Source organism: Oncorhynchus kisutch, linkage group LG19 (assembly GCF_002021735.2).
Source record: "Oncorhynchus kisutch isolate 150728-3 linkage group LG19, Okis_V2, whole genome shotgun sequence".
NCBI lineage: Eukaryota > Metazoa > Chordata > Actinopteri > Salmoniformes > Salmonidae > Oncorhynchus > Oncorhynchus kisutch.
This window is the reverse complement of record NC_034192.2, coordinates 7,008,262-7,035,981: the sequence shown is the minus strand read 5'-3', so window position 1 is coordinate 7,035,981 and position 27,720 is coordinate 7,008,262. Positions and strand designations below refer to the sequence as shown.

At 44.2% G+C, this 27,720-nt stretch overlaps 3 protein-coding genes and 1 long non-coding RNA gene across 7 annotated transcripts; all 4 read left to right on the top strand.

Annotated features, from left to right (window-relative positions):
- Nucleotides 1–1,457: 1,457 nt before the first annotated feature.
- LOC116355025 (uncharacterized) lies at nucleotides 1,458–3,301 on the top strand. The gene is made up of 3 exons (XR_004204254.1): nucleotides 1,458–1,547; nucleotides 2,340–2,378; nucleotides 2,762–3,301. It is a non-coding gene; the product is annotated as an uncharacterized LOC116355025 (long non-coding RNA).
- A 608-nt stretch (nucleotides 3,302–3,909) lies between these two features.
- On the top strand, nucleotides 3,910–6,955 carry LOC116355054 (putative C-type lectin domain family 20 member A). Its single transcript, XM_031798227.1, has 5 exons — nucleotides 3,910–5,052; nucleotides 5,428–5,775; nucleotides 6,003–6,335; nucleotides 6,535–6,741; nucleotides 6,930–6,955. Exons 1-5 carry the CDS (start codon nucleotides 4,518–4,520, stop codon nucleotides 6,953–6,955), a joined length of 1,449 nt encoding a protein of 482 aa, XP_031654087.1. The 5' UTR covers nucleotides 3,910–4,517.
- Nucleotides 6,956–6,981: 26 nt separating this feature from the next.
- On the top strand, nucleotides 6,982–8,218 carry LOC116355024 (C-type lectin BfL-2-like). 2 transcript variants are annotated; one of them, XM_031797968.1, is made up of 2 exons: nucleotides 6,982–7,614; nucleotides 8,088–8,218. In XM_031797968.1, the coding sequence occupies exons 1-2, from the start codon at nucleotides 7,140–7,142 to the stop codon at nucleotides 8,096–8,098; spliced, it is 486 nt and encodes a 161-aa protein (XP_031653828.1). In that variant the 5' UTR covers nucleotides 6,982–7,139; the 3' UTR covers nucleotides 8,099–8,218. The 2 variants fall into 2 exon arrangements, with proteins under 2 accessions (XP_031653828.1, XP_031653827.1); XM_031797967.1 differs by having other exon boundaries at nucleotides 8,004–8,198.
- A 522-nt stretch (nucleotides 8,219–8,740) lies between these two features.
- Nucleotides 8,741–27,548, top strand: LOC109910317 (mitogen-activated protein kinase 11-like). Of its 3 annotated transcripts, none has more exons than XM_031797965.1 (12): nucleotides 8,741–9,128; nucleotides 21,247–21,376; nucleotides 21,486–21,544; nucleotides 21,745–21,856; nucleotides 22,362–22,391; nucleotides 23,225–23,272; nucleotides 23,407–23,521; nucleotides 23,739–23,810; nucleotides 24,196–24,275; nucleotides 24,525–24,603; nucleotides 24,780–24,953; nucleotides 25,171–27,548. In XM_031797965.1, exons 1-12 carry the CDS (start codon nucleotides 9,016–9,018, stop codon nucleotides 25,242–25,244), a joined length of 1,086 nt encoding a protein of 361 aa, XP_031653825.1. In that variant the 5' UTR covers nucleotides 8,741–9,015; the 3' UTR covers nucleotides 25,245–27,548. The 3 variants fall into 3 exon arrangements, with proteins under 3 accessions (XP_031653825.1, XP_031653824.1, XP_031653826.1); XM_031797964.1 differs by having other exon boundaries at nucleotides 21,745–21,859; XM_031797966.1 differs by lacking the exons at nucleotides 8,741–9,128; nucleotides 21,247–21,376 and having other exon boundaries at nucleotides 21,499–21,544; nucleotides 21,745–23,272.
- Nucleotides 27,549–27,720: the final 172 nt, after the last annotated feature.

Sequence of the window (27,720 nt, the reverse complement as noted above, 5' to 3'; positions counted from 1 at the left end):
CAACGGTCTGACCAGAGAGTCTATGACGAAGACAGGCTGGATGGCACTTTTGTCTTTACCCTCCAGTTTACTCACCAAGTGCCCTACCACTGGTAATATCTTATTACTGGGCCCGTAAATGTTTTTGTTTGTAGAGAGCAAAGGGCCATCTCTACTATAGCTATACAGCCTAGTTGGTATTGCTGTCACTGCTGCCCCCGTGTCCAGTTTAAATGACACAACCTCCCCATTGAGATTAATGCCAGCATCGTTTTCCCTTACTGCTCCCTGAAAGATGCTGTCCTGCCGTAGCTGCTGTTCCTCCTCTGAGACCTCATGCATTTGCTTTGATCAACAGACAGCTGAAAAGTGTCCTCTCCTGTGACATTTCCTGAATTCCGCATCCTTTGCTGGGCAATCTTTCCAGCTGTGGAAAGGAGATATCCCACATTTGCGACAAACACTTGAACTAGCTACTGGCGCTGTCTATGGTGGTTTTCTACACGTCTGTCTCTGTTCTGTGTTCCCCTGTTTTTTTAGCTCGGTATGAAAACACATTTGTTTCCTCACTTTCTTCGCTCTGCAAGGAGCTGCTGCGGCGCAGCATCGTCTGCTGTCTTTTTACTGAGTCACTCTTCCTAATCTGGTTTACAGCTTTGGACAAGGTAGGCTGGGAAACTAACTAACTTTTCAGAAAGTGAGATATTTCTTATTCCCACTTCAATCCAATCTCGGATCAGCATTTCCCTGACATCGCCAAATTGACAATGTTCCGCTGGCTTGTGAACAGCTGTGATAAAACTGTTGTTGTTTTCACCCTGCTCCTGCTTGCGCACATTAAACCTAGCTCTCTCAAATATAATGAGGCCCCAATTTTATAAGCCATATATAATTATTATTTTGCGCAAAAAAAACAAAGTTAGACAGGCTCACTGGGCTAAAAATGGACCAGCACATCTGGCATTTGCCCAGAATTCCATTGCACCATTTCTGGGAATTAGAATGCCATATTGCCATGCAGGTAACACATAACAGTAGCCCTTCTACATTTTATTTGCATTGGGTTTTCAGAAGGCTACCTGCTTTGCATGAAGCTGGGAGAATGCACAGACACAGGTTACAAAGATATCTTTTGTGGTTTTCTTCGTTTTTTAATCACATATATTTAATTTCTCATGAATCATACGTCAGTGGGTAATTTACTGTAGCAGTCTCTTTAGTGAAGTCCATGTCCAGTGCAAATACAATGAACTGGGTACCAAATAAAATGTACTGCAAATGATTGTTACAAATGTGAACTTAATATGCAAACAGACATGTACATTCAATCAAGCAACTTAGCTGTACTGTATTTATGAACTACACTGTAGTAAGTCCACTGTAATACATTCGGCCTAATGGTCAATGTTTTTTAATGTAGAGGGAGATGTTGGAACTGAAGTTTTAGCATCACCTGGGTGTGTTCACCTGGTCAGCAGAGAGGAAGGAGAGAAATACACCCTCCTCTCTTTCCCCTGTCTCCCCATCCATCTCACCAAATCTGGGGAGGTAAGAAGACAGCTAACTGGGTAGGTGTGCCATCATTTCAAGTTGCATTATTTTAAAAAATATGTTGAAACACTGTGCTTTTCATTGAAGAGGCAATAATTCAGTATGTTTAGCACCTTCGTAACTTACTGTTCAAGATGGTATTTTGAAAACATGAAATTATTTTGCACTCTTCTTTTCTTTGATGAGGTACTTATTCACACATTATTAGCAACCCTTTGTAACTTTTTTTAAATGATTAGGATGGTGCTGTGTATTTTAATCAAGTTGAGACTTAATAGAGGTCAAATCTAATATTAGATGAAAATGTGTGGGTTGTTTATATGATACATATCATAAAATGTGGAAACCAATAGATTGGGATACTCTGAGACATTTGTGTTGATCTCCATCAGATCATTTACTATAGAATAACTAGGTTGATTTCATATTTATGTTACATTTTCAAATTGCATGTTTGGTTAATCAAAGTGTATGCCATATAGCTGTTCCATAGAGTAACTGCAATGCTACTTTGGTAGTCAAATAATCATAACTTCCTTGTCGTTGTTTTGTTTACCTGGGAAGTTACTCTCGGAAGGAAATTGTGCACATTAGTTCAGAATTGAAATTAATCTCCAAGACACAGACAATACTTTCTTCGACATTTTCTTCTACATGAAATCTCTGAACCATGTGGGAATTGGAAAATTGTTGTGCTTTTTTTACAAAAAGTATGTTTCTTTCTTAATAATGCCATAAAAAAATCTTAACTTGAATGGTTGGGAGCACTGATGGCTTGTGTTTTAAACAATTTGATATGTTGTTCACAGTGGCAATGATACAGGAAATACTTCTACTCCTGCTGCTGGGTAAGAGATCAGATGGGATGAATATTCCTCTCTAGGTATTATCAAGTAGCCCCTCCATTGTTATGACTTTTGACAAAATAGTAGTTTGTCACTACTGTTAACATCCACTTACACACATGAGTCACATGAGTCACATGAGTATGGCAATGAAACCTATACGGCATTTTTTTTCTATCTTCATGTCACAGTATAATGTCTTGGTCAACACATAAATGCAATATAATTTCAATCCAAAAGCTACAGTATCTTCCAGTGTCTAAAAACAGAATCAGTCTCCTTGTACTGTATTTGGACAACTCTGTGTCAGTGACACAATCTAAATGAAAACAGAGCCTTGATATCCAAGTAACAACATTTTCCTGATGTGACCTTTGACCCCACAGCAGTCAGGGCCTCACCAGTGTTGATGGCTGAGGTGTCAGTACTGGAGGGAAGCTCTGTGACCCTTCTCTGCGGATACTCTGTGAAGGATCACGGGTATGACACATGCTGGGGCAGAAACTGTTATTACAATTTCCTGGGTGAATGTGGATGTTCTGAACCCAGAGTGATCAAGAAAGCTGCCATCTCACCTAATGACCCCAAAAAATACAGCCTCAGCGGGGAAAACCTCACCATTTCCAACCTTCAGTTGAAGGACGGGGGGAGTTACTGCTGTTGTGTAGATATCACAGGTGTATTTTACCGAGACTATACAGAATATTACAATCTAAAGGTAGTAAAAGGCAAGTGTTCATAATTCATTGTCATTGCTTGGTGCATGTATTCTAATTGTGAGCAAAATGTAGGTTTATTTACATTAAATACTGTAAACTACACTGCAACATGCTGCATTGTTGATTGGACATTGGCATCCATTGTCCAGGTAGAACACCTGAATATACCACTTGATACCTTGTCTCTCTAGTCCAGTATTGTTTATTCTGCGTTCTGTCCTTCTAGAGACTACTGTAGTGCTGATCACATATTGCCTAGTTGACTTGAGTTGTTTCAACAACAAAAAAATCAAGCTGTGTCAAATGTAAAATGTCTCTGTTACACAGGTTGTGAGAGGAACCTAATGAAAGGAGTGGATTTTGGGATAAATAATATGGATCAATCGCCGCCATTCGTAACTAATGCAAGTCAGTGCAGGCAGAAATGCACCGAACATTACAATTGCCAGTACTTCACATTTGTTGGGAAAGAAGCAGGAAAAAACAACCCAAATAACAGGTAGCCTACATGCTCAAAAAGCTTCTTTTTTTTCTTCAATATGTGCTCGAGGCAGCTATAGAATTTTTTGATCAACACCATTCATGTTGTTCATTTCTGATAACTACTACCAGATTCTGTGTGATATTTATCCCACAGACACTTATGTTTTCTGATGGCCTCAACTGATGATATGCCTGTCACAATACAATACCTTGAACATGCAACCTCAGGCTACTCCCTGAAAAACTGCAGTGGTATCAGTGAGTACACACGTATTTCGATTCATATAGTATATCTAATGAACAGAGGCAGATTTTGTTAATAGGCCCTAATTGTCACGCCCTGACCCTCCGGGTTTCTCTATGGTGTTTTAGGTCAGGGCGTGACTAGGGGGTGTTCTAGTCTGTATTTTCTATGTTGGTGTATTAGTGTGGATCCCAATTAGGGGCAGCTGTTTATCGTTGTCTCTAATTGGGGATCATACTTAAGTTGTTCATTGTTCCCACCTGCTTTGTGAGATATTGTTTCAGTTAGTGTCTAAGTGCGAGTTGTACTTCACGTTCGTTGTATGTTTGTAGTTTCACTTTGTATTAAAATATGTGGAACTCAACTCACGCTGTGCCTTGGTCCACTCATTTAAACGATTGTGACAGAATATCCCACCACCCAAGGACCAAGCAGCGTGCCATGGAGGGAAAGAAGAGTTGGACATGGGAGGAAATCCTAGGAGGATGTGAGACCCTTCCTTGGAGGGAGTCGCCAAGGATTATAGGAGGACAGCGACGATGCCGGGGTCCACGGCCACAGAAACCCCAATAGAGACAATTTTGGGGGGGGGGGGGGGGCACAAGGGGCGGTCGGTCGAGCCGAGAGCCAGAGCCCGTCTGGGGGTCGATGGAGCAATTTAAGGAGTGATATCGGAGAGAGGTGTTAGCGAGGAGTATGCTGCTGCACAGGCGTTTGGAAGAGCGTGTCATCAGTCCAGTGAAACCTGTGCCGGCTCCACGCACCAGGCCTCCAGTGCACCTCCCCATCCCGATACGTCCTGTGCCGGCTCCCCGCACTCGCCCTGAAGAGCGTGTCATCAGTCCAGTGAAACCTGTGCTGGCTCCACGCACCAGGCCTCCAGTGCACCTCCCCAGCCCGATACGTCCTGTGCCGGCTCCCCAAACTCGCCCTGAAGAGCGTGTCATCAGTCCAGTGAAACCTGTGCCGGCTCCACGCACCAGGCCTCCAGTGCGCCTCCCCAGCCCGATACGTCCTGTGCCGGCTCCCCACACTCGCCCTGAAGAGCGTGTCATCAGTCCAGTGCTACCTGTGCCGGCTCCACGCACCAGGCCTCCAGTGCCCCTCCCCAGCCCGATACGTCCTGTGCCGGCTCCCCACACTCGCCCTGAAGAGCGTGTCATCAGTCCAGTGAAACCTGTGCTGGCTCCACGCACCAGACCTCCACTGCGCTATGTACTTCACGTTCGTTGTATGTTTTTGTTTTTTCCACTTTGTATTAAAATATGTGGAACTCATTTCGATGATCGTGACACTAATAAACAGGATAGCGTAGACATTGTGACGAAACTCAGTCTATAAAGTATATATAGTTGAGTCTGTAGCCTATGTATTTATGATTTTACAAAAAACATTTTTAGAATGAGTTTGCATATTTTTTTATTTCTCCATGCCCCTGACACATGCTCCGTTGCTTTCCTCAATTACATCCATATCTCTATATTGCTCTGCTATCAAACAGTATGTGTTGCCTGTATTTTACAATAGAAAGTGGTTACTAAAGATGGTAATGTTTGCCACTCAATACAACAAGCAGTCTGATAAGCATTTTCTCTGTTTAAAACAGTCACCTACTCAGCCAAAAAGTACAGCCTCGTCCTTGAGGAGAAAAACTGGACTGAAGCACAAGAGTACTGCAGACAACACTACACAAACCTGTCCATCATACACACAGAAGAGGATTGGAAGGCAATTCAATCTTCTTTGGGTAATTTCATCGGTGATGTGTGGATTGGGCTCCATAGGCCTGGTTCAACTGAAAAGTGGAAGTGGTCTGATGGAGAGGACTTCATGTTCTTTAACTGGGAAAATGGTTTTGGTGTCCACGCCGTGGGTCATGACTGTGTCTTGTCTATTTCATCTCACTGGCAACCAGTCTCTTGTGCAACTCAAAGACAGTATATGTGTCAACGAGGTAAGGACTGACTCACTCATTCTCTTTTTATCAATGGAAAATCCAACTTGTCATTTAACAAATGGGATTGATTGACAACACCTACTCAAAACCTCTATTCTTCATCGAATCAGATCTCAAACACATTTAATTAGATTATCATCTGTAACATCCAAATGATTTCTTATTGTGTGAAGTCATTAACTGTCTCATGAAATCTGATGTGTCAGTTTCTTCTTCCCTCCTAGAAGTTCATCGTGGTAATGGAACAACAGAGAAGGTGTATGAGCTGATGCCTGGGACAAAGATGCAGCAGGATGCTCTGAAAGACTGCAAGAGCAAAAGCAGAGGTCTGGCAAGTATCCTGAACCAGAAGGAACAGGAAGCCTTTGATGAGGTGACTGAAGGGGACACCTGGATTGGACTTGAGCACAACAACAGCAACACACTATGGGAATGGTCAAATGGAGAACCATTTCAGCAATGGGAAAACACCAGGGTAGATGGAAACTGTGTACAGCTGAACAGAAAATGGAGACCAAAAGATTGCTCTCGTCAAAGTGCTTTCCTTTGCTATGGAGGTAAGTTGAACCTTGTGAGATTGTTATCAAACTAAATGGTCATCATCTATGAATACGTTGTATGGAATCTACACAAAGAAAATCCTAGTTTTAATGTGATGAAATATTTTATAAAGATTAGGCCTACTTTGTTTTTGTGTCAATTATAAATACAGGAAACTTCAAATGTGCTGAAATGTATTCTACTTCATTCTAACAGATGAACATCCACTTAACAACACCGGGGATTTAAACACTCCTGTTACACCTGAAACCACCAGCCCTACTTCAACTGGACCTCCGTCTACAGAAATGTTTACCACAACACCTACCACCTCACCAACTACCACTACTAATGGACAGTCCACCACCTCACCAACTACCACTACTAATGGACAGTCCACCACCTCACCAACTACCACTACTAATGGACAGTCCACCACCTCACCAACTACCACTACTAATGGACAGTCCACCACCTCACCAACTACCACTACTATTGGACAGTCCACCACCTCACCAATTACCACTAGTAAGGGACAGTCCACCACCTCACCAACTACCACTACTAAGGGACAGTCCACCACCTCACCAACTACCACTACTAATGGACAGTCCACCACCTCACCAATTACCACTAGTAAGGGACAGTCCACCACCTCACCAACTACCACTACTAAGGGACAGTCCACCACCTCACCAACTACCACTACTAATGCACAGTCCACCACCTCACCAACTACCACTACTAACTACCACTACTGAGTGTCAGACATGGTGCACAAGTGACAATTGGGTACACAAGTGACACTTGTGAGCGTATTAATGGCAAATAAGACCGAAAGTGTATGTGTATTTGTGGTTTTGTGTTTATTAACTTACATTAACGTGTGCAGTTTCATGTGTGTTTGTCTTGTCCATGCAGATTACCTGCACTTCTTCAACGAGTCCAAGAGCTGGATCAATTCCCTGAAGTTCTGTAAAAGTCGTGGCTCCAAGTCTAACCTGGTGCAAATCACCAACCAGACTGTGCATGCTGACGTGACCCAGCTCATTGCCAACGTGGAGCTGCAATGTGGGGAAGTGTGGATTGGTCTGGAGCGGTCCATCTTTGAGTGGAGCGCCCCCTGGCTGTGGACCAGTAGTGATGTTGATAAGGTGGTGAAGTACAGTGAGTGGCATAGTTGCTTCCCCCTCAACCCCATCAATTACCATTGTGGTAAGATGGTCCGGGTTGGTAACGGAGAACTGAAGTGGCTGGATGCTTCCTGTCATCAGGAATTACCCTTCATCTGTCAAGGTGCGTTGTTCAACTTTTAAGCTCCTATTTTGGGGCTTGTTCAGAGGGGTGGAACACTCAGTATGTTGCAGATAGACCAATGTTACATAGAACTGTCATGGTTTACTGCGGAATAGAGATTAACTGTCTTGACTCTCATGTCAGCTCTATGGAATGTATTACTTTATGCAATGCTTTGATTATACCTCCCTATTGAATAAGGCTCAACCTACATCCCAGAAACCCCCTCTCTACAGTTGGCTACTATCTGAATTGCTCTTTTCTGCCTTTTACTGTAGCCAATAGTATACTGTAGTTTAATAGTCTTGAATAAGCAAAAACAAAATAGCAAGTTCTAGTCATTAAAGATACATCAATGTCCTCTTATCCTGTATATGATGTTTTAACAGATCTCCACTAGAGGGCTCTACATGGCAGCCTGGACGTATAAGATACATCAATGTCCTCTTATCCTGTATGTGATGTTTTAACAGATCTCCACTAGAGGGCTCTACATGGCAGCCTGGACAGTCTGCAGACACTCAGGGTCTGGAAAGGGCCTGCATTTCAATTCATTATATTATGAAACCACTATTACTATTATTAGAATTATTATTACTATTTTTACTTATCATTTTTACTATTACATTATATTACTTAATGATACTGTATGTTTACTCATAACCATGGCTATGACTGTTATTAACTGTAGTAATTTGATTGTTTAAAAATAGAGTAGATAAAAGTAAAGACAATATTATTCAAATTAAAATGTAGTATTTAGCTTTTGTGTGATCACTGTAGCCTATTGTTGGAGACAGCTACATAGTTATAATGACAATATTGGTCTTTTTTATGTATGCATTTCATGCTATAACTGTGACTTCTGTGAAATTGACACGGCTGCACTGATGGCCATATTGATGCCATAAACTCAAATCAACTGAACCATTGAGCTTTGCAAAAACATGCATTGGAGACATAATCCCATTTTCATAAAAATGTAAAAAATGATAAGGTTTACATAGGCTATGGGTAACACTATTATTTGCAGTAGCCTATCCTAATAATCACTCCCCTATCTCACCCCCCCCCCCTTCCACTCAGCACCCCCCATGTCTGAGACATCGTGCTCAGAATCTATTACCAGCTCTATCTCTCTACTTACACTTCCCCCCTCACAGAAATATCGAGAGAGAGAGAAAGATACTTTTGTTTATTGTCTACTTCACTTGCTTTGGCAATTTTAATTTAATTTTAAAATAAAGCCCTTGAATTGAACTGAGCGAGAGAGAGAGAGAGAGAGAGAGAGAAAGAGAGCCAGCAGCTCCCCTCTGTGCACTCAGTCGGAGACAGTTACCGCGGATTGTGAAGACAGAGCAATCAGTCCAGTACTGAGAGCTCGTTTTATTTACGGTAAAAATGTCGGCCAGACCAGGCTACTATCGGCAGGAGCTGAACAAGACTGTATGGGAGGTTCCCGAGCGGTACCAGAATCTGACTCCCGTGGGCTCGGGGGCCTACGGTTCGGTATGGTGAGTAGGCTATATGAAAGAGGAAGGGGCGAGGCTGCAAAGAAGTCCAGAAACACAATACAATGCAGAGGGAAAACATCATTTAGCCTTATGATTTGTATTATGAATATGCATTATTGGATAATATTGGAAAAATAAAAGGCCTATGTATAGCCTATTCTCATTGTTATTGTGCAATTACCAGTCTATGGTTATTATTGAGGCAGTTATTAGGCTGATTTAATATAATTCATGTTAATGTAGCGCAGTTAGTTGTTATGCACGAGAAAGTCATCAATGTTATTTTCATGTTTGTTCAATGTGGATTCACTAGACTACTCTATTTGTATCAATATGATGCTGTCATAAAGGCTTCGTTTTCTATTTGATTGATTTATCTGTCGTTGACACCATTCCCAAATACTGGGCGTCATCACTCCAACGGCAGACTATCTGCAGTTGTTGCCTCTCGGTGCGGAGGCTTTTAACACCTCAAGCTTTGCATGCACAATAGCTGATTCGGTCTGCCCCATACGATTCCCATACCGAAAGAGGAAACAATTAGGAGTTATCGGCGCATCGCACCTGCAACCACGCGCTACGGGAGATCCTCTGAATCGTGACAGTTCTCAATAGGATACATTAGTTCCATAAGGTTTTGGGGGCTACTAATAACAGGAACAGCACTTCGGGGGGATCTGCACTGAACAACTGAAGGATGCATGACACATCTGTAAAGCCATGGGCATGTGTAGGGGGCACCTCAGTGTTTCTGACTGCAAATATCTTGAAAAAAAAAATGTTTCAGACATTTGTGCTGTTATGGACTTTTGTCTTTGATATGCATATGTTCACTTCAGACAGTGAAGAGGGGCCTCTTAGAATACATCAACATTGTATTCATGACTACCAGTCTTTTGACCGAATAACAGACTTCAATTTCACAACCTGATCTCCTCCCCATACAGTAAACGCTCTCTCTCTCTCTCACGCACACACACCGCTGTCTAGCCCAATGAGGTGGTTCTTATAGTCCATTTCCACATGAACAAGTTCCTTTTTTCTCACAAGTGGGTTGGGCAATATTTCCTTGTTTTAATTTTGGATCACTCTTTGTCTGTTGCGGGAGAAGAGACACCGTTGCCATGGCGAGGTGTCATGGTGATGTGTGCACCTCGGGCTTGAGTGTCATACACGCAATCCATATTGATCCATGCATGGGAAGGGAAATTAAGTGCTTGGCGGTTTCAATGTCTGCTTTTACTATAAAAGCACTGGTAGATAGATTAGATTTACATTGTGGGCACATCTCTCTTTGTTGTTTATATGCTGGTAAAACAGCCAACCATGGCCTGTCAAGCCAATGCTTTTGCATCTCCTAGGACAGAGGGATGTGAGGATGTGATCTTCTGAGGATCAGCCCAGGGAGACAGACAACAGACATCTGTGATGCAGCAGACATGGAAGAGAAGGGAGGCACAGAAACGACAAGAAATATCTAAGCCTTTATTGGTCCATTAGATTTAATGGAAGTTTAGCCTAGCTGATTGATGCGAAGAACTGCAGTGTTTTACTACTCCACTGAGAAATCATGGTGAAATCGGCACAGTTGTCTGTTTGATTTGATAAAGACCTTGGAAGCTGAGTAGATAGACATGATAGCATAGCAACAATTCAAACAAAGACCATCCCTGTGTCTGCTTCTTTTGACTAATATAATTCTCTACAGTTAAAAACAAAACTCATTATTTATGTGGATTCACAAACACATTTAATACACCATCAACCAAGATGCAGAGCAATGCAGTCGGCTGATCTGCTACACCTGCAAAATGTCACCACTGCTCATAGTACCAGTCTAGCCAGCAAGGACACTCACATTCTTGCACACAATCTCCCTCTCTCTTTCTCTCTCTCTCTCTGAGCCCTGCATTGTTCAGGCTGTGCTCCAGTCATTGTCACCGTTTTCTCCATGGCAGAGCTGATTGATTAGCAGAGGGGTGGGGGTTTGGGAATTGGGAAGGTATTTTATAGGGAGTTGGGACGGGGAGAGCCAGGGACATTACTTCTGAGGATACAGAGAAAAATTGGAGTCATTATATTAATCCTTGGTGCTCCTCAATCTCCCTGAAAAGCTTCCTGAGATTGTTTGCCTGTCAATTATCTGATCAGAAAGGCCCATATTATGCATATCATCAGATCAAATCAGAAGGAAATACGAGGTAGTTGAGGTAATACAGTATGTACATGTAGGTAGGGGTAAAGGTGACTAGGCAATCAGGATAGGTGATAAACAACGTAGCAGCAGCGTATGTGATGAGTGTGAAAGTGTGTCTATCTGTGAGTGTATGTGTATGTATGTGTGTTGGAGTGTCAGTGTAGTATGTGTGAGTGTGTGGGTATAGTCCAGTGAGTGGGCATAGAGCCAGTGTGTGGGTATAGTCCAGTGAGTGAGCATAGAGCCAGTGTGTGGGTATAGTCCAGTGAGTGGGCATAGAGCCAGTGTGTGGGTATAGTCCAGTGAGTGAGCATAGAGCCAGTGTGTGGGTATAGTCCAGTGAGTGGGCATAGAGCCAGTGTGTGGGTATAATCCAGTGAGTGGGCATAGAGCCAGTGTGTGGGTATAGTCCAGTGAGTGGGCATAGAGCCAGTGTGTGGGTATAATCCAGTGAGTGGGCATAGAGCCAGTGTGTGGGTATAGTCCAGTGAGTGGGCATAGAGCCAGTGTGTGGGTATAGTCCAGTGAGTGGGCATAGAGCCAGTGTGTGGGTATAGTCCAGTGAGTGGGCATAGAGCCAGTGTGTGGGTATAGTCCAGTGAGTGGGCATAGAGCCAGTGTGTGGGTATAGTCCAGTGAGTGGGCATAGAGCCAGTGTGTGGGTATAGTCCAGTGAGTGGGCATAGAGCCAGTGTGTGGGTATAGTCCAGTGAGTGGGCATAGAGCCAGTGTGTGGGTATAGTCCAGTGAGTGGGCATAGAGCCAGTGTGTGGTTATAGTCCAGTGTGTGGGTATAGTCCAGTGAGTGGGCATAGAGCCATTGTGTGGGTATAGTCCAGTGAGTGGGCATAGAGCCAGTGTGTGGGTATAGTCCAGTGAGTGGGCATAGAGCCAGTGTGTGGGTATAGTCCAGTGAGTGGGCATAGAGCCAGTGTGTGGGTATAGTCCAGTGAGTGGGCATAGAGCAAGTGTGTGGGTATAGTCCAGTGAGTGGGCATAGAGCCAGTGTGTGGGTATAGTCCAGTGAGTGGGCATAGAGCCAGTGTGTGGGTATAGTCCAGTGAGTGGGCATAGAGCCAGTGTGTGGGTATAGTCCAGTGAGTGGGCATAGAGCCAGTGTGTGGGTATAGTCCAGTGAGTGGGCATAGAGCCAGTGTGTGGGTATAGTCCAGTGAGTGGGCATAGAGCCAGTGTGTGGGTATAGTCCAGTGAGTGGGCATAGAGCCAGTGTGTGGGTATAGTCCAGTGAGTGGGCATAGAGCCAGTGTGTGGGTATAGTCCAGTGAGTGGGCATAGAGCCAGTGTGTGGGTATAGTCCAGTGAGTGGGCATAGAGCCAGTGTGTGGGTATAGTCCAGTGAGTGGGCATAGAGCCAGTGTGTGGGTATAGTCCAGTGAGTGGGCATAGAGCCAGTGTGTGGGTATAGTCCAGTGAGTGGGCATAGAGCCAGTGTGTGGGTATAGTCCAGTGAGTGGGCATAGAGCCAGTGTGTGGGTATAGTCCAGTGAGTGGGCATAGAGCCAGTGTGTGGGTATAGTCCAGTGAGTGGGCATAGAGCCAGTGTGTGGGTATAGTCCAGTGAGTGGGCATAGAGCCAGTGTGTGGGTATAGTCCAGTGAGTGGGCATAGAGCCAGTGTGTGGGTATAGTCCAGTGAGTGGGCATAGAGCCAGTGTGTGGGTATAGTCCAGTGAGTGGGCATAGAGCCAGTGTGTGGGTATAGTCCAGTGAGTGGGCATAGAGCCAGTGTGTGGGTATAGTCCAGTGAGTGGGCATAGAGCCAGTGTGTGGGTATAGTCCAGTGAGTGGGCATAGAGCCAGTGTGTGGGTATAGTCCAGTGAGTGGGCATAGAGCCAGTGTGTGGGTATAGTCCAGTGAGTGGGCATAGAGCCAGTGTGTGGGTATAGTCCAGTGAGTGGGCATAGAGCCAGTGTGTGGGTATAGTCCAGTGAGTGGGCATAGAGCCAGTGTGTGGGTATAGTCCAGTGAGTGGGCATAGAGCCAGTGTGTGGGTATAGTCCAGTGAGTGGGCATAGAGCCAGTGTGTGGGTATAGTCCAGTGAGTGGGCATAGAGCCAGTGTGTGGGTATAGTCCAGTGAGTGGGCATAGAGCCAGTGCAATAGAGTCAGTGCAAATAAAAAAGGGGGTCAATGCAAATGGCAGTGGTGGAAAAAGTACCCAATTGTCATACTTTGAGTAAAATTAAAAGATACCTTAATAGAAAATGACTGAAGTAAAAGTGAAAGTCATCCCGTAAAAAACTACTTGAGTAAAAGTCTAAATGTATTTGGTTCTAAATACACTTAAGTATCAAAAGTAAATGTAGTTGCTAAAATATACTTAAGCATCAAAAGTAAAATTCATTATATTAAGCAAACCAGATGACACAATTGTCTTTTTTTAAATTTACGGATAGCCAGGGTCACACTCCAACAGAGATCATTTACAAACAAAGCATTTATGTTTAGTAGGAATGACTAGAGAGGTTCTCTTGATAAGTGTGTGAATTGGACAATTTTCTGTCCTGCTTAGCATTCAAAATGTAACGAGCACTTTCGGGTGTCAGGGAAAATGTATGTAGTAAAGTAAAAGTTGTCAAATATAAACAGTAAAGTAAATTACAGATACCCCCAAAAAAGACTTAAGTAGTACTTTAAAGTATTTTACACCCCTGGCAAATAGTCAGTGTAGCCATTTGATTAACTGTTCAGCAATCTTATGGCTTGGGGGTAGAAGCTGTTCAGGAGCATTTTGGTCTTAGAATTTGGTGCTCCGGTACCGCCTGCCCTGTGGTAGCAGAAAGAACAGTCTATAACTTGGGTGGCAGGAGTCTTTGACAATTTTTAGGGCCTTCCTCCCACACCACCTGGTATAGAGGTTCTGGATGGCAGGTGAGCTTGGCCCCAGTGATGTACTAGGCCATACGCACTAATCTCTGTAGTGCCTTGCGGTCGGATGCCAAGCAGCTGCCATACCAAGCGGTGATGCAGCCAGCCAAGCTGTCTTTTTTTAATATTTTTTTTTCACCTTTATTTAACCAGGTAGGCTAGTTGAGAACAAGTTCTCATTTGCAACTGCGACCTGGCCAAGATAAAGCATAGCAGTGTGAGCAGACAACAAAGAGTTACACATGGAGTAAACAATTAACAAGTCAATAACACAGTAGAAACCAAAGGGGGAGTCTATATACAATGTGTGCAAAAGGCATGAGGAGGTAGGCAAATAATTACAATTTTGCAGATTAACACTGGAGTGATGAATGATCAGATGGTCATGTACAGGTAGAGATATTGGTGTGCAAAAGAGCAGAAAAGTAAATAAATAAAAACAGTATGGGGATGAGGTAGGTGAGAAAGGGTGGGCTATTTACCAATAGACTATGTACAGCTGCAGCGATCGGTTAGCCGCTCAGATAGCTGAAGTTTGAAGTTGGTGAGGGAGATAAAAGTCTCCAACTTCAGCGATTTTTGCAATTCGTTCCAGTCACAGGCAGCAGAGTACTGGAACGAAAGGCGGCCAAATGAGGTGTTGGCTTTAGGGATGATCAGTGAGATACACCTGCTGGAGCGCGTGCTACGGATGGGTGTTGCCATCGTGACCAGTGAGCTGAGATAAGGCGGAGCTTTACCTAGCATGGACTTGTAGATGACCTGGAGCCAGTGGGTCTGGCGACGAATATGTAGCGAGGGCCAGCCGACTAGAGCATACAAGTCGCAGTGGTGGGTGGTATAAGGTGCTTTAGTGACGAAACGGATGGCACTGTGATAGACTGCATCCAGTTTGCTGAGTAGAGTGTTGGAAGCCATTTTGTAGATGACATCGCCGAAGTCGAGGATCGGTAGGATAGTCAGTTTTACTAGGGTAAGCTTGGCGGCGTGAGTGAAGGAGGCTTTGTTGCGGAATAAAAAGCCGACTCTTGATTTGATTTTCGATTGGAGATGTTTGATATGAGTCTGGAAGGAGAGTTTGCAGTCTAGCCAGACACCTAGGTACTTATAGACGTCCACATATTCTAGGTCGGAACCATCCAGGGTGGTGATGCTAGTCGGGCATGCGGGTGCAGGCAGCGACCGGTTGAAAAGCATGCATTTGGTTTTACTAGCGTTTAAGAGCAGTTGGAGGCCACGGAAGGAGTGTTGTATGGCATTGAAGCTTGTTTGGAGGTTAGATAGCACAGTGTCCAAAGACGGGCCGAAGGTATATAGAATGGTGTCGTCTGCGTAGAGGTGGATCAGGGAATCGCCCGCAGCAAGAGCAACATCATTGATATACACAGAGAAAAGAGTCGGCCCGAGAATTGAACCCTGTGGCACCCCCATAGAGACTGCCAGAGGACCAGACAGCATGCCCTCCGATTTGACGCACTGAACTCTGTCTGCAAAGTAATTGGTGAACCAGGCAAGGCAGTCATCCGAAAAACCGAGGCTCCTGAGTCTGCCGATAAGAATATGGTGATTGACAGAGTCGAAAGCCTTGGCAAGGTCGATGAAGACGGCTGCACAGTACTGTCTTTTATCGATGGCGGTTATGATATCGTTGAGTACCTTGAGTGTGGCTGAGGTGCACCCGTGACCGGCTCGGAAACCAGATTGCACAGCGGAGAAGGTGCGGTGGGATTCGAGATGGTCAGTGACCTGTTTGTTGACTTGGCTTTCGAAGACCTTAGATAGGCAGGGCAGGATGGATATAGGTCTGTAACAGTTTGGGTCCAGGGTGTCTCCCCCTTTGAAGAGGGGGATGACTGCGGCAGCTTTCCAATCCTTGGGGATCTCAGACGATATGAAAGAGAGGTTGAACAGGCTGGTAATAGGGGTTGCGACAATGGTGGCAGATAGTTTCAGAAATAGAGGGTCCAGATTGTCAAGCCCAGCTGATTTGTACGGTTCCAGGTTTTGCAGCTCTTTCAGAACATCTGCTATCTGGATTTGGTTAAAGGAGAACCTGGTGAGGCTTGGGCGAGGAGCTGCGGGGGGGGCGGAGCTGTTGGCCGAGGTTGAAGTAGCCAGGCGGAAGGCATGGCCAGCCGTTGAGAAATGCTTATTGAAGTTTTCGATAATCATGGATTTATCAGTGGTGACCGTGTTACCTAGCCTCAGTGCAGTGGGCAGCTGGGAGGAGGTGCTCTTGTTCTCCACGGACTTCACGGTGTCCCAGAACTTTTTGGAGTTGGAGCTACAGGATGCAAACTTCTGCCTGAAGAAGCTGGTCTTAGCTTTCCTGACTGACTGCGTGTATTGGTTCCGGGCTTCCCTGAACAGTTGCATATCACGGGGACTATTCGATGCTATTGCAGTCCGCCACAGGATGTTTTTGTGCTGGTCGAGGGCAGTCAGGTCTGGGGTGAACCAAGGGCTGTATCTGTTCTTAGTTCTGCATTTTTTGAACGGAGCATGCTTATCTAAAATGGTGAGGAAGTTACTTTTAAAGAATGACCAGGCATCCTCAACTGACGGGATGAGGTCGATGTCCTTCCAGGATACCCGGGCCAGGTCGATTAGAAAGGCCTGCTCACAGAAGTGTTTTAGGGAGCGTTTGACAGTGATGAGGGGTGGTCGTTTGACTGCGGCTCCGTAGCGGATACAGGCAATGATCGCTGAGATCCTGGTTGAAGACAGCGGAGGTGTATTTGGAGGGCCAGTTGGTCAGGATGACGTCTATGAGGGTGCCCTTGTTTACAGAGTTAGGGTTGTACCTGGTGGGTTCCTTGATGATTTGTGTGAGATTGAGGGCATCTAGCTTAGATTGTAGGACTGGCGAGGTGTTAAGCATATCCCAGTTTAGGTCACCTAACAGAACAAACTCTGAAGCTAGATGGGGGGCGATCAATTCACAAATGGTGTCCAGGGCACCGCTGGGAGCTGAGGGGGGTCGGTAGCAGGCGGCAACCGTGAGAGACTTATTTCTGGAGAGAGTAATTTTCAAAATTAGTAGTTCGAACTGTTTGGGTATGGACCTGGAAAGTATGACATTACTTTGCAGGCTATCTCTGCAGTAAACTGCAACTCCGCCCCCTTTGGCAGTTCTATCTTGACGGAAGATGTTATAGTTGGGTATGGAAATCTCTGAATTGTTGGTGGCCTTCCTGAGCCAGGATTCAGACACAGCAAGGACATCAGGGTTAGCAGAGTGTGCTAAAGCAGTGAGTAAAACAAACTTAGGGAGGAGGCTTCTGATGTTGACATGCATGAAACCAAGGCTTTTTCGATCACAGAAGTCAACAAATGAGGGTACCTGGGGACATGCAGGGCCTGGGTTTACCTCCACATCACCCGCGGAACAGAGAAGGAGTAGTATGAGGGTGCGGCTAAAGGCTATCAAAACTGGTCGCCTAGAGCGTTGGGGACAGAGAATAAGAGGAGCAGGTTTCTGGGCATGGTAGAATATATTCAGGGCATAATGCGCAGACAGGGGTATGGTGGGGTGCGGGTACAGCGGAGGTAAGCCCAGGCACTGGGTGATGATGAGGGAGGTTGTATCTCTGGACATGCTGGTAGTAATGGGTGAGGTCACCGCATGTGTGGGAGGTGGGACAAAGGAGTTCAGGGGCGTGAAGAGTGGAACTAGGGGCTCCATTGTGAACTAAAACAATGATAACTAACCTGAACAACAGTATACAAGGCATATTGACATTTGAGAGAGACATACAGCGAGGCATACAGTAATCACAGGTGTTGAATTGGGAAAGCTAGCTAAAACAGTAGGTGAGACAACAGCTAATCAGCTAGCACAACAACAGCAGGTAAAATGGCGTAGACTAGGCAACGGGGCCAACAGATAGAACAAACAAGCAGAATGGAGTACCGTGATTAATGGACAGTCCAGCGTGCATCAGCTATGTAGCCAAGAGATCAGTGTCCAGGGGGCAGCGGTGGATGGGGCAGGGAAGCTGGCCTGGCGAGTGTTATCCAGGTAAAAAAAAACTAACAATGACTAAATAGCTTGTAGCTAGTTAGCTGGTTAGCTTCTGGAGGTTCTTGAGTGTGTTCTAAAAATAAATAAAAAATAATAGCGATTCCGTATCACATTGGGTGAGGCAGGTTTCCGGAAGGTATAAACAAATTAAAAGTCAAAAGAGATAGAAAGTAAATATGGGTCCGGTGAGCGTTTGAGACGCGGCGATTCAGGTGGTTAGCAGGCCTGTGCTAACAAGCTAACAGTTTGTAGGCCAGGGCTAGACAAGGTAGCAGTTAGCGGGCCGGAGCTGGACAAGCTAGCAGTTAGCAGGCCGAATTAGCAAGCAGGGAGATAGCGAGGGCTAGAGAGTTAGCCTTTGGGGGACGTCGCGATGGGTTGAGTCTGTTTATTCCTCTTCATGCGATGACATCGGTAGACCGGTCGTGGGCCCGGGTATTGTAGCTCAGGAGTAGCACAGGTGCTACGGCCGGGCTAGCTTCAAGCTAAGTGGGTGGAAACGCTAGCCAGGAGTAATCCGAGGTTGCGGTTTAGCTAGATAGCTAGTTGCTGAAAAATCCAGCTGAAAGATGTTCCGTTTGCGGTGGGAATCCGGGGATGAAAAATAAATAGGTCCGTTGTGCTCTGGTTAAAGTCGCGTTGTACGAACAGGCGAGAGCTTTCCGAACTACAGGTTAGCTGATGACCGGTTAGCTGGAGACCGCTAGCATACCCGCTGGTTAGCTGGCTAGCTTCAGTTGAGGGGTCCCGAAGTAAATATAAATACTTTAGGAAAAATAGCTACATTGGGTGAGTCGGGTTGCAGGAGAGTATTTGGAAGCTTAGGGTTTAGCAAAATGTTTTCAAAGAGATATGTGGAGAAAATATGTAAAAAACGAAAAATAAACGATATATACAGGGACACGACAGGACAGGACGACCTACTGCTACGCCATCTTGGGAACGAGATGAATGGGGTAGCCATCAGACAGAGGTATTATTGTACCTGCACTAAAGCAGACTAATATCACACATTGACTGCACACCATGCAGAACATCACATAGACACATGTATTAGTTTTCCATCATTACACCAGCAGGCATCAAAACTCATATCTGAATGAAAATGCACATTTAAAATGCATTGGAATGTCTGAGATTTTCACAAATGTGGTTGCTACTTCAAATAGACTTCCAATAACTGGAAAGCTTTTCAGACTGCAAAACACCAGTCACGCGTAATGACAATAGTACTGCCACTTCCCTTCGCTTTCCCAAGTCGTATCATTTCTCATTTCCCGCTCAGCATGCAGACTGCAAACCCCTAATTCAATCTCAATGGTTACTTTTCCTTCCATTGGTCTCCTGAAAGGAAGTTGGAACGTCTTGGCCAGTAATATAACTCTAATTCGTTCTGACTGATGGGTTTAGAACTTGTCCATGATACTGAACATATTCTTCACAATGGAACTGGGAAACTCTTTGTTGGTGTAACGTTATGTAACAGTAATATAGCGTTGTGCAAATGTTTGCGCTTGCATCATGAATGCTTCATTTAGTCAAAAGAACTCAATTCCATGTGCCCATTTCAACTGTTGCAGCAACACTATGCAAATCATGGCTACTGTGAGTGTGTGGTATTTGTAGGGGTTTGGCTGCTTAAAGAGCTATTATCATGTCGCTGCGGTGCCATTTAGCCGACGCTGTTGTGCAGAGTTTGTTTACAACGTGAGAGGACAAGCGATGACCGCCGAAGCTCTCGGATGAACGCACACATGAAATATAATCTCAAGTACATGGAACTGTCTATCAGTGTTAACATGCTGTGGGGAGCAAGATGCTGGAGAATAAAAGCAAGCATCCTTCATTTTGAATTCTAGGTGCAAACAAGATGCTCTGGCAGATGCTTTCATGTATGCCTCACTATTTCCTTTGAATGATTGCATATGCTTAAGTCTAAAGTCAATATAGATAGCTAGATGAAGAGAGAGAGAGAGAAATCCAAATGACTTTGCATCAGATATTGCGCTGCATTACTGTAACGGCTGATAAAACGTTCTGAGATGGAAGACAGTCAGTTGCAGAAATCGATGCACAGCCTGCCTGTGGAGTTGTGGGCAGTGAGGTGGACAGCCATGTATGGAAGATGAGATGGCTGTGTGTGTGTGTGTGTGTGTGTGTGTGTGTGTGTGTGTGTGTGTGTGTGTGTGTGTGTGTGTGTGACAGAGAGGTCTGGCTTGTGTCATAGAAAGATGATGGTATGCTAGCTGCCTGTTTGGCTAACATTTAACAGGGGCATCTGGGGAAGCAGCAGGTGCTTCTGTGGCTGTGCATGAAATGAATGCACTTGGCCTTGTCTGAAGGCGATGCCTTCAGGTATGTGCATGGCCTTGTGTTGTACACATGGCAGGCCGCAGGTAACAACGTAGTAATGGTGTAGTGCTCCTCGCAGGCTGGTTAAAGGGGTTAAAGGTCAGGTTGATAATGACAGTGATTTACGTGGTTGTTTTAACTTCTCGTGCCGTTGTGGCTCTGTGCTGCCTCTCCTTCCTCTTTACTTCACAATTCCTCTTTCTCATCTCCTTTACAGCTTCTTCTTTCCTTCTGTCTTGTTTCTTTCGATTTCTCAAACACTTTTATTTCCTGTCTGGTACTTCCTGTCCCCTCCCTCATCTCTTGCTCTCCCTCAATCTCTCTCTGACCTTCTCTACTCCTTCTACAGTACACTCCTTTGTCTCTTCATTCCTCTATAATGTTATTGCCTAGTCTCTTTTTTCATTTCCCCTAACACTCCTTCTCTCTGTGCAACATCGGAATTGAGTAAGATGTTGCACCAAATGCTGCCTAAGTAGAAATAACACTGTCAACAACGAAGACGGCAGCGCAACACAAGTACACTACTCAGACATACATTTGCACTTCAAAGGAAACAATAATGAATCTAATAATTTAATGATCAACATGTTTAAAAGCAATGCATTTCATTTTGTAATCTGCTGTCGCTCATCTCCCCCCACACACACACACAGCTCAGCATATGACGTGCGGCTACGACAGAAGGTGGCGGTGAAGAAGCTGTCTCGGCCTTTCCAGTCCCTTATCCACAGTAGGCGCTCGTACCGCGAGCTCCGGCTACTCAAGCACATGAAACATGAGAATGTGAGTAAGGAGTGGTTGAAGACCTCCCGTGTTGGCTAGTTGACCAAAATTGCCTTGATAATGCACAATAGAGTTGTAACTCTTTGGTATCAACATTTTCCCTCGACAGGTAATAGGACTACTGGATGTATTCTCCCCTGCTGCATCGCTAGAGGACTTCCATGAAGTGTGAGTGACTACTGAAAGAGCACTAGGATGTCCAACATACCCCATACAGTGATTATACTCTCATGGTTATTCTGATGATACCATGTTGCATTTAAATAGAGCTTTTCACCAGGATTCAAGGCACGTACTGTCTAACTGAAATGGAACATCTTCACGCACTGTTCTAAAAGTCCCCTTCTCCCTCCACCTCCTCTTTCCAGCTACCTGGTAACCAACTTGATGGGGGCAGACCTGAACAACATAGTCAAATTCCAGCGTCTCTCTGATGAGCATGTGCAGTTTCTTATTTACCAGCTGCTCAGAGGCCTCAAGGTAGTTGTATCATGTTTAGACATGTTTTTTTATACATACTATCCCATACACTAGACAGTACAAAGCAACCTTCCCTGATAATAATTGTTTTAACTCAAAGGCAACTGTTAAGTATTTCAATGTGCCACAATTGAACCTCAAACACCATGATGATCCTTTTTATACTATAAAACTACTGGCTATAATTTACTAGAAAATCCCTTAACATCCTCTGAAATGGTATTTAAACTGTACCCTGACATTTGATTATAAACTCGGATATACTGCTAAGTTTGAAAGCTACATTATGCCTGGCTCACTAGGTAGTACAGTTAACAGGGGACTGACCAGCCAGCCAAGTAACTAGCAAACCTAGTTACCAAGGAATTAACAAAAAATGTAGACCCTTTTAGACAGGGGCCAATGTTGGAATACACTGTTGACCTCTCTCTCCTTTCTTTCCTCTCTCCACCCACTCCTCCCCCAATCCCGCTGCCATGTCCCTTTTCCGTCTCCCCCTGAACAGTACATCCATTCAGCAGGACTGATCCACAGAGTGAGTGGTGGCTTTCCTCTTCTCTTCTTGCCCACTCTTTAAATTATTCCTCATCCCCTCTTTTCATAAAGGCAGTCTCCTGGATAGCAATTGCCTATCCTGAGTGCTTTGTTGGCTTTAAAAGGCAATTCTGTATTTAAAATGTACCTGTATGTATGTATGTATGTATGTATGTATGTATGTATGTATGTATGTATGTATGTATGTATGTATGTATGTATGTATGTATGTATGTATGTATGTATGTATGTATGTATGTATGTATGTATGTATGTATGTATGTATGTATGTATGTATGTATGTATGTATGTATGTATGTATGTATGTATGTATGTATGTATGTATGTATGTATGTATGTATGTATGTTATGTTATGTTATGTTATGTTATGTTATGTTATGTTATGTTATGTTATGTTATGTTATGTTATGTTATGTTATGTTATGTTATGTTATGTTATGTTATGTTATGTTATGTTATGTTATGTTATGTTATGTTATGTTATGTTATGTTATGTTATGTTATGTTATGTTATGTTATGTTATGTTATGTTATGTTATGTTATGTTATGTTATGTTATGTTATGTTATGTTATGTTATGTTATGTTATGTTATTGTATGTATTGTATGTATTGTATGTATTGTATGTATTGTCTGTCTGTCTGTCTGTCTGTCTGTCTGTCTGTCTGTCTGTCTGTCTGTCTGTCTGTCTGTCTGTCTGTCTGTCTGTCTGTCTGTCTGTCTGTCTACATGGCTTTCTCCCTTTCTTTTCCCCTGTCCCTCAGACAGTCTTTGTGTTGAACGTTCTGTCTTTTCATGTGTCTGTCTCACAGGACCTAAAACCAAGTAACGTGGCAGTGAACGAGGACTGCGAGCTGAGGGTAAGACCAGTGGCCCAGCCACCCAACTCCTCAACGCCTCAGACAATCACAACACAACCGCCCCCCCCCCCCCCCCCCCCCCCCAACTCGGTAATGGCTATCACCATGACAACCTGTGTCTCTCTCTCCCCCAGATCCTTGACTTTGGATTGGCCAGACAGACGGATGATGAGATGACGGGGTACGTGGCGACTCGCTGGTATCGAGCGCCAGAAATCATGCTTAATTGGATGCACTACAATCAGACAGGTACAGATCCACACACAACCCAAAAATGATCATAAAACCAAGATTCTCATTTCACACCACACATTACCAGACACCTTCTAATATAACAACCAAACACATACTCTATCATCATGCAGTTCTATCCAGAAAGAGAAATTAGCTAGCTATATCTGTGCCGTTATGGCTAATCGTAAAATCCTGTTGTTATGACGACTGAATGTTAACGCCTCTGTTACAGTGGATATCTGGTCAGTGGGATGCATCATGGGAGAGTTGCTGAAGGGGAAGGTCCTGTTTCCAGGCAACGACTGTATCTTTCACTAACACGGACATGGCTTGAGACTGAGTGCACTACACTCCACAACCGCTCTCCAGCGCTGTTACCGCCAATACTGCTCTATGGACACATATCAGCTCCTCCCAGATTTGCATCACAATCCCATCTAGAGATATAGCCTTTCTGTCTGAAGGGGAAGTGTATTGAGAGTGACTGAAAGGAAAGGAAGTTCACAATGGACTGAATTGTATTGGCTGTCACTGTACAGAGTCTAAAGACTGAAACAAATAGGAATGTGATTTTCTGCTTTGTATGTCTGTATTGGGTCCTCAATTGTAGGAGTATGCTGTCTGCATAAAACTAACAAATGACTTTTTCACGATCATGATGGCCCTTAATTAACCCCTCCTGATCTAAGATATCGACCAGCTGAAGAGGATTATGGAGGTGGTGGGCACCCCGACCCCTGACCTTCTACAGAAGATCTCTTCTGAACATGTGAGAAGATGGAGAAATAGAGGGAGAGATGGGAAAGTTGAATGAAACATTTAGCTACAGCAATGCTTTAATGATACTGATGATCCCCTGACATCCATTGATCGGTATAATTGATTGACTAATTTGATAATAGATTATTCAATATTTTGCTTGTAGCATGATTGATTTCTCAATTGATGGATCAGTTGGCCCTGCAATGTACTGTACACATTGTCACGTGTGTCGTTGTACATTGCTTCCTATTCATAGGCTCAGAAATATATCCAGTCTCTACCCTTCATGCCCCAGCAGGACTTAGAGAAGATATTCAGAGGAGCCAACCCAATGGGTGAGACTGAGTCATACCCGATAACGGAATTTGCTGGAGGCAAATTTTAAACCAAGGCTATGGATTACATAAGGCAGCTTTGTTAGTATTTTTCCCTTTGTGCCTGCATCTTAATCTCGGTCTACATCTTTCTCTCTGCATCTCCATTCTTCTCTCTCCCTTCCTCTCTCCCTCAGCTGTGAATCTACTGAAGCGCATGCTGGTTCTGGACTGTGATGGGCGTATCTCTGCCAGTGAGGCTCTCTCCCACCCTTATTTCTCCCAGTACCACGACCCGGACGACGAACCAGAGGCCCTGCCCTACGACCAGACGCTGGAGAGCAAGGACCGCACACTAGAGGAGTGGAAAGGTGAGAGAGCGAGAGAGAGAGAGATGGAAGGTAGCTCGAGTGGAGGAGGTTAAGAGGGATTTTCCTTTTTAAAGATTCAACAGTTATTTTCTGCTGTGTTCTTGACCAGATATAAATGTTCTCTCTTCCTCCTCACCTTTTGTTCATCCCTCTTTCTTCACCTCATCTTCTTTCTCTCTCTCTCTCTCTCTCTCTCCCTCTCCATCCCCCTATACAGAGCTGGTGTTCGGGGAGATGAAAGGAATCAAAGCGCCTGTCAGCGAGACGAGTAGTCTACAGGTGGAACAGTGAAAGACAAACCCCGCCTCCTTCTGCTCGGTCTGTCCCGTCAGCTGAGGAAGGACCGCCGTCTTGTCTCCGTCTGTCTGTAGGCCGGCGTTGGGGAGGCGGGAGGATCCGGGAGAAAGAGAGAAACAACGCTGTGTCCCCTAGAGGCATGACACCCCTCCCCTTGTTCACTGTGACTGGCTATTTGACTGCCTGTCTTGAGTTTTGTAAAAGGGGAGCAGGGAGAGGGGAGGTCTGGTTGAACTGAAAGTGATGAGAATACGCACATTACGATGATTACAGGGAGCATGCTTTGATAGGTATATGTTTACAGTCTGTTGAAGAGAGGTAGGAGAGAGAGACAGACAGAGACAGAGAGAGAAAGTAGCACTAGGGTTTTCAAATCTACCTAAGGGTCCAACTGGTAAATGGTCATTGGCTATAGGTTACTGGAAATCTTTCGTCATGAAGACATTTTATAAGCAGTCATAACGGATGTCAGTTTGTGTCTGCTTATAACACCTGTTATGTCATGGTAATGACAGTTTTATGACATAGGGTTCTAGTGAATTTTTGTCAAGAATTTTCCACACATTTGATCATATTTCTATTTTAGTTGTAGCAAATATCTGTTATTTCACAGAAACTTACATAAGATGGTTCCTCCCTCGATATAGACCAATGAATGCCCTTCGTGCTGTTACTGCACAACATCCCCCAACACTCACCAATATGCCACTGAATGACCAATGACAGAGATATACTGTACATGGACAGGATTAGTGTCTGTAGGGTTTAAGACTTTGCATCATGTACAACTATTGGCCAGATTCCCTAAGCATTTACAACTGTTTTTACAGAACAACACCGGTGGTAGTGTTTTGTTTACGGAGACATAACTGCATTGCTGCAAATGCTATGTAGATATGTCCCAATGTACAGGTAATTGCCAACATAAAGAATACATCAACATAAAGGGTTTTAATAGGGCCTTGGGCCAACACATGCCAGAGCAGATTCAGTGCACCTTGGCAAAGTGTCTGGAACTCTATTGGTGGGATGCGACACCAGTCTTCCACGGGAAATTCCATCGTTTGGTGTTTTGTTGATGTTGGTGGAAAACGCTGTCTCAGGCTCCAGAATCTCCCATAAGTGTTCAATTGGGTTGAGATCTGGTGACTGAGACCGCCATGGCATATGGTTTACATCGTTTTCCTGCACAACAAACCATTCAGTGACCATTCGTGCCCTGTCGATGGGGGCATTGTCATCCTGTGGGGGCATAGTCATGGTGGCCAAAATAATGGCCTGCCCAGAATTTTTATACATGACCCTAAACATGATGGGATGTTAATTGATTAATTAACTCAGAAACCATACCTATGTGGAAGCACCTGTTTTCAATATGCTTTGTATCTCTTATTAACTCAAGTGTTTCCATTATTTTTGCAGTGACCTGTGTGTAAGCATGTATGCATTTGTTGCTGGTATCACCCATTTCAAATTCCACTTGGCTCCAGTCCAACAGGTTTTACTAGTCCCTGGCTCTGTTGAGAAACCCAAACCTATAGCTGAAGTTTACATCTGAACATTCAACAGATACTACAGAGTGTATCTTTACCCACAGTGACTCCCACAGATACCATTACCCACAATGACTCCCACAGATACCATTACCCACAGTGACTCCCACAGATACCATTACCCACAGTGACTCCCACAGATACCATTACCCACAGTGACTCCCAGATGCATTATGCAGATTAAATTGGATTTACAATAGGTCTGAATGTTGTCATTTCAGAGGTCTAATATTCAGCATGTTATAAAGGGGCGTACTGAGGTGAACGAATTACAGGGGAGTAAAATAATTCAATTATCAGTAAAAAACATGTTCTGGAACTGCAACATATACTACCCCAAGAACTTCAACATCAATCATATACACAATGCCTCAATTACAGTAGAGATCATCCAAAATACTCTTTCTCGATTGATGTTTGACTATTTACGGTCTTGTATGTGTCATGTACAAATGTTGATTTTGGAAACTTGGTGGATTTAAATAGAACTGCAAAAAAGATGAATGTTTAAAAAACAAGTGTCTTTTCATTCTATGGTGGCATGAATTTTAACTGTACAATTTCTGCCGTATGCATTTCCAATCAATAACCGAATGTCAACTCTGTGTCATAATGCCATGACAACTCATGACAGTTGATGTCAACCAACTCAACTCTATTACAACAGTTATAACACCATTATGCAGCATGAACAAGTAAACATTTGGTTACACATATTCAGAATAAATCAAATCGATCTATTTCCTGTCTTGGTAACGTCATGAATGCGTGCATCAATCCAGTCTTGTTTTCTCCCAAAAATGATTAAGTCTGTTGTTGTATGGACAAACTCCTTTATGTTAAATTCACCACCAGTTACCTTACTGTGTGTGTGTGTGTGTGTGTGTGGGGGGGGGGGGGGGGGGGGGGGGGGGGAT

What these genes read in the sequence shown, in the direction of transcription:
- LOC109910317 (XM_031797966.1), top strand. Translation starts at nt 22,547, where the DNA reads ATGTATGTATGTATGTATGTATGTATGTATGTATGTATGTATGTATGT. An exon ending in ACGAGGACTGCGAGCTGAGG is followed by an intron (nt 23,273 to 23,406) that starts GTAAGACCAGTG and finishes TCTCTCCCCCAG; the next exon opens with ATCCTTGACTTTGGATTGGC. An exon ending in CAGAGGAGCCAACCCAATGG is followed by an intron (nt 24,604 to 24,779) that starts GTGAGACTGAGT and finishes TCTCTCCCTCAG; the next exon opens with CTGTGAATCTACTGAAGCGC.
- LOC116355054 (XM_031798227.1), top strand. Translation starts at nt 4,518, where the DNA reads ATGCTGCTGCACAGGCGTTTGGAAGAGCGTGTCATCAGTCCAGTGAAA. An exon ending in ACAGTATATGTGTCAACGAG is followed by an intron (nt 5,776 to 6,002) that starts GTAAGGACTGAC and finishes CTTCCCTCCTAG; the next exon opens with AAGTTCATCGTGGTAATGGA. An exon ending in CTCACCAACTACCACTACTA is followed by an intron (nt 6,742 to 6,929) that starts ATGGACAGTCCA and finishes ACTAATGGACAG; the next exon opens with TCCACCACCTCACCAATTAC.
- LOC116355024 (XM_031797968.1), top strand. Translation starts at nt 7,140, where the DNA reads ATGGCAAATAAGACCGAAAGTGTATGTGTATTTGTGGTTTTGTGTTTA.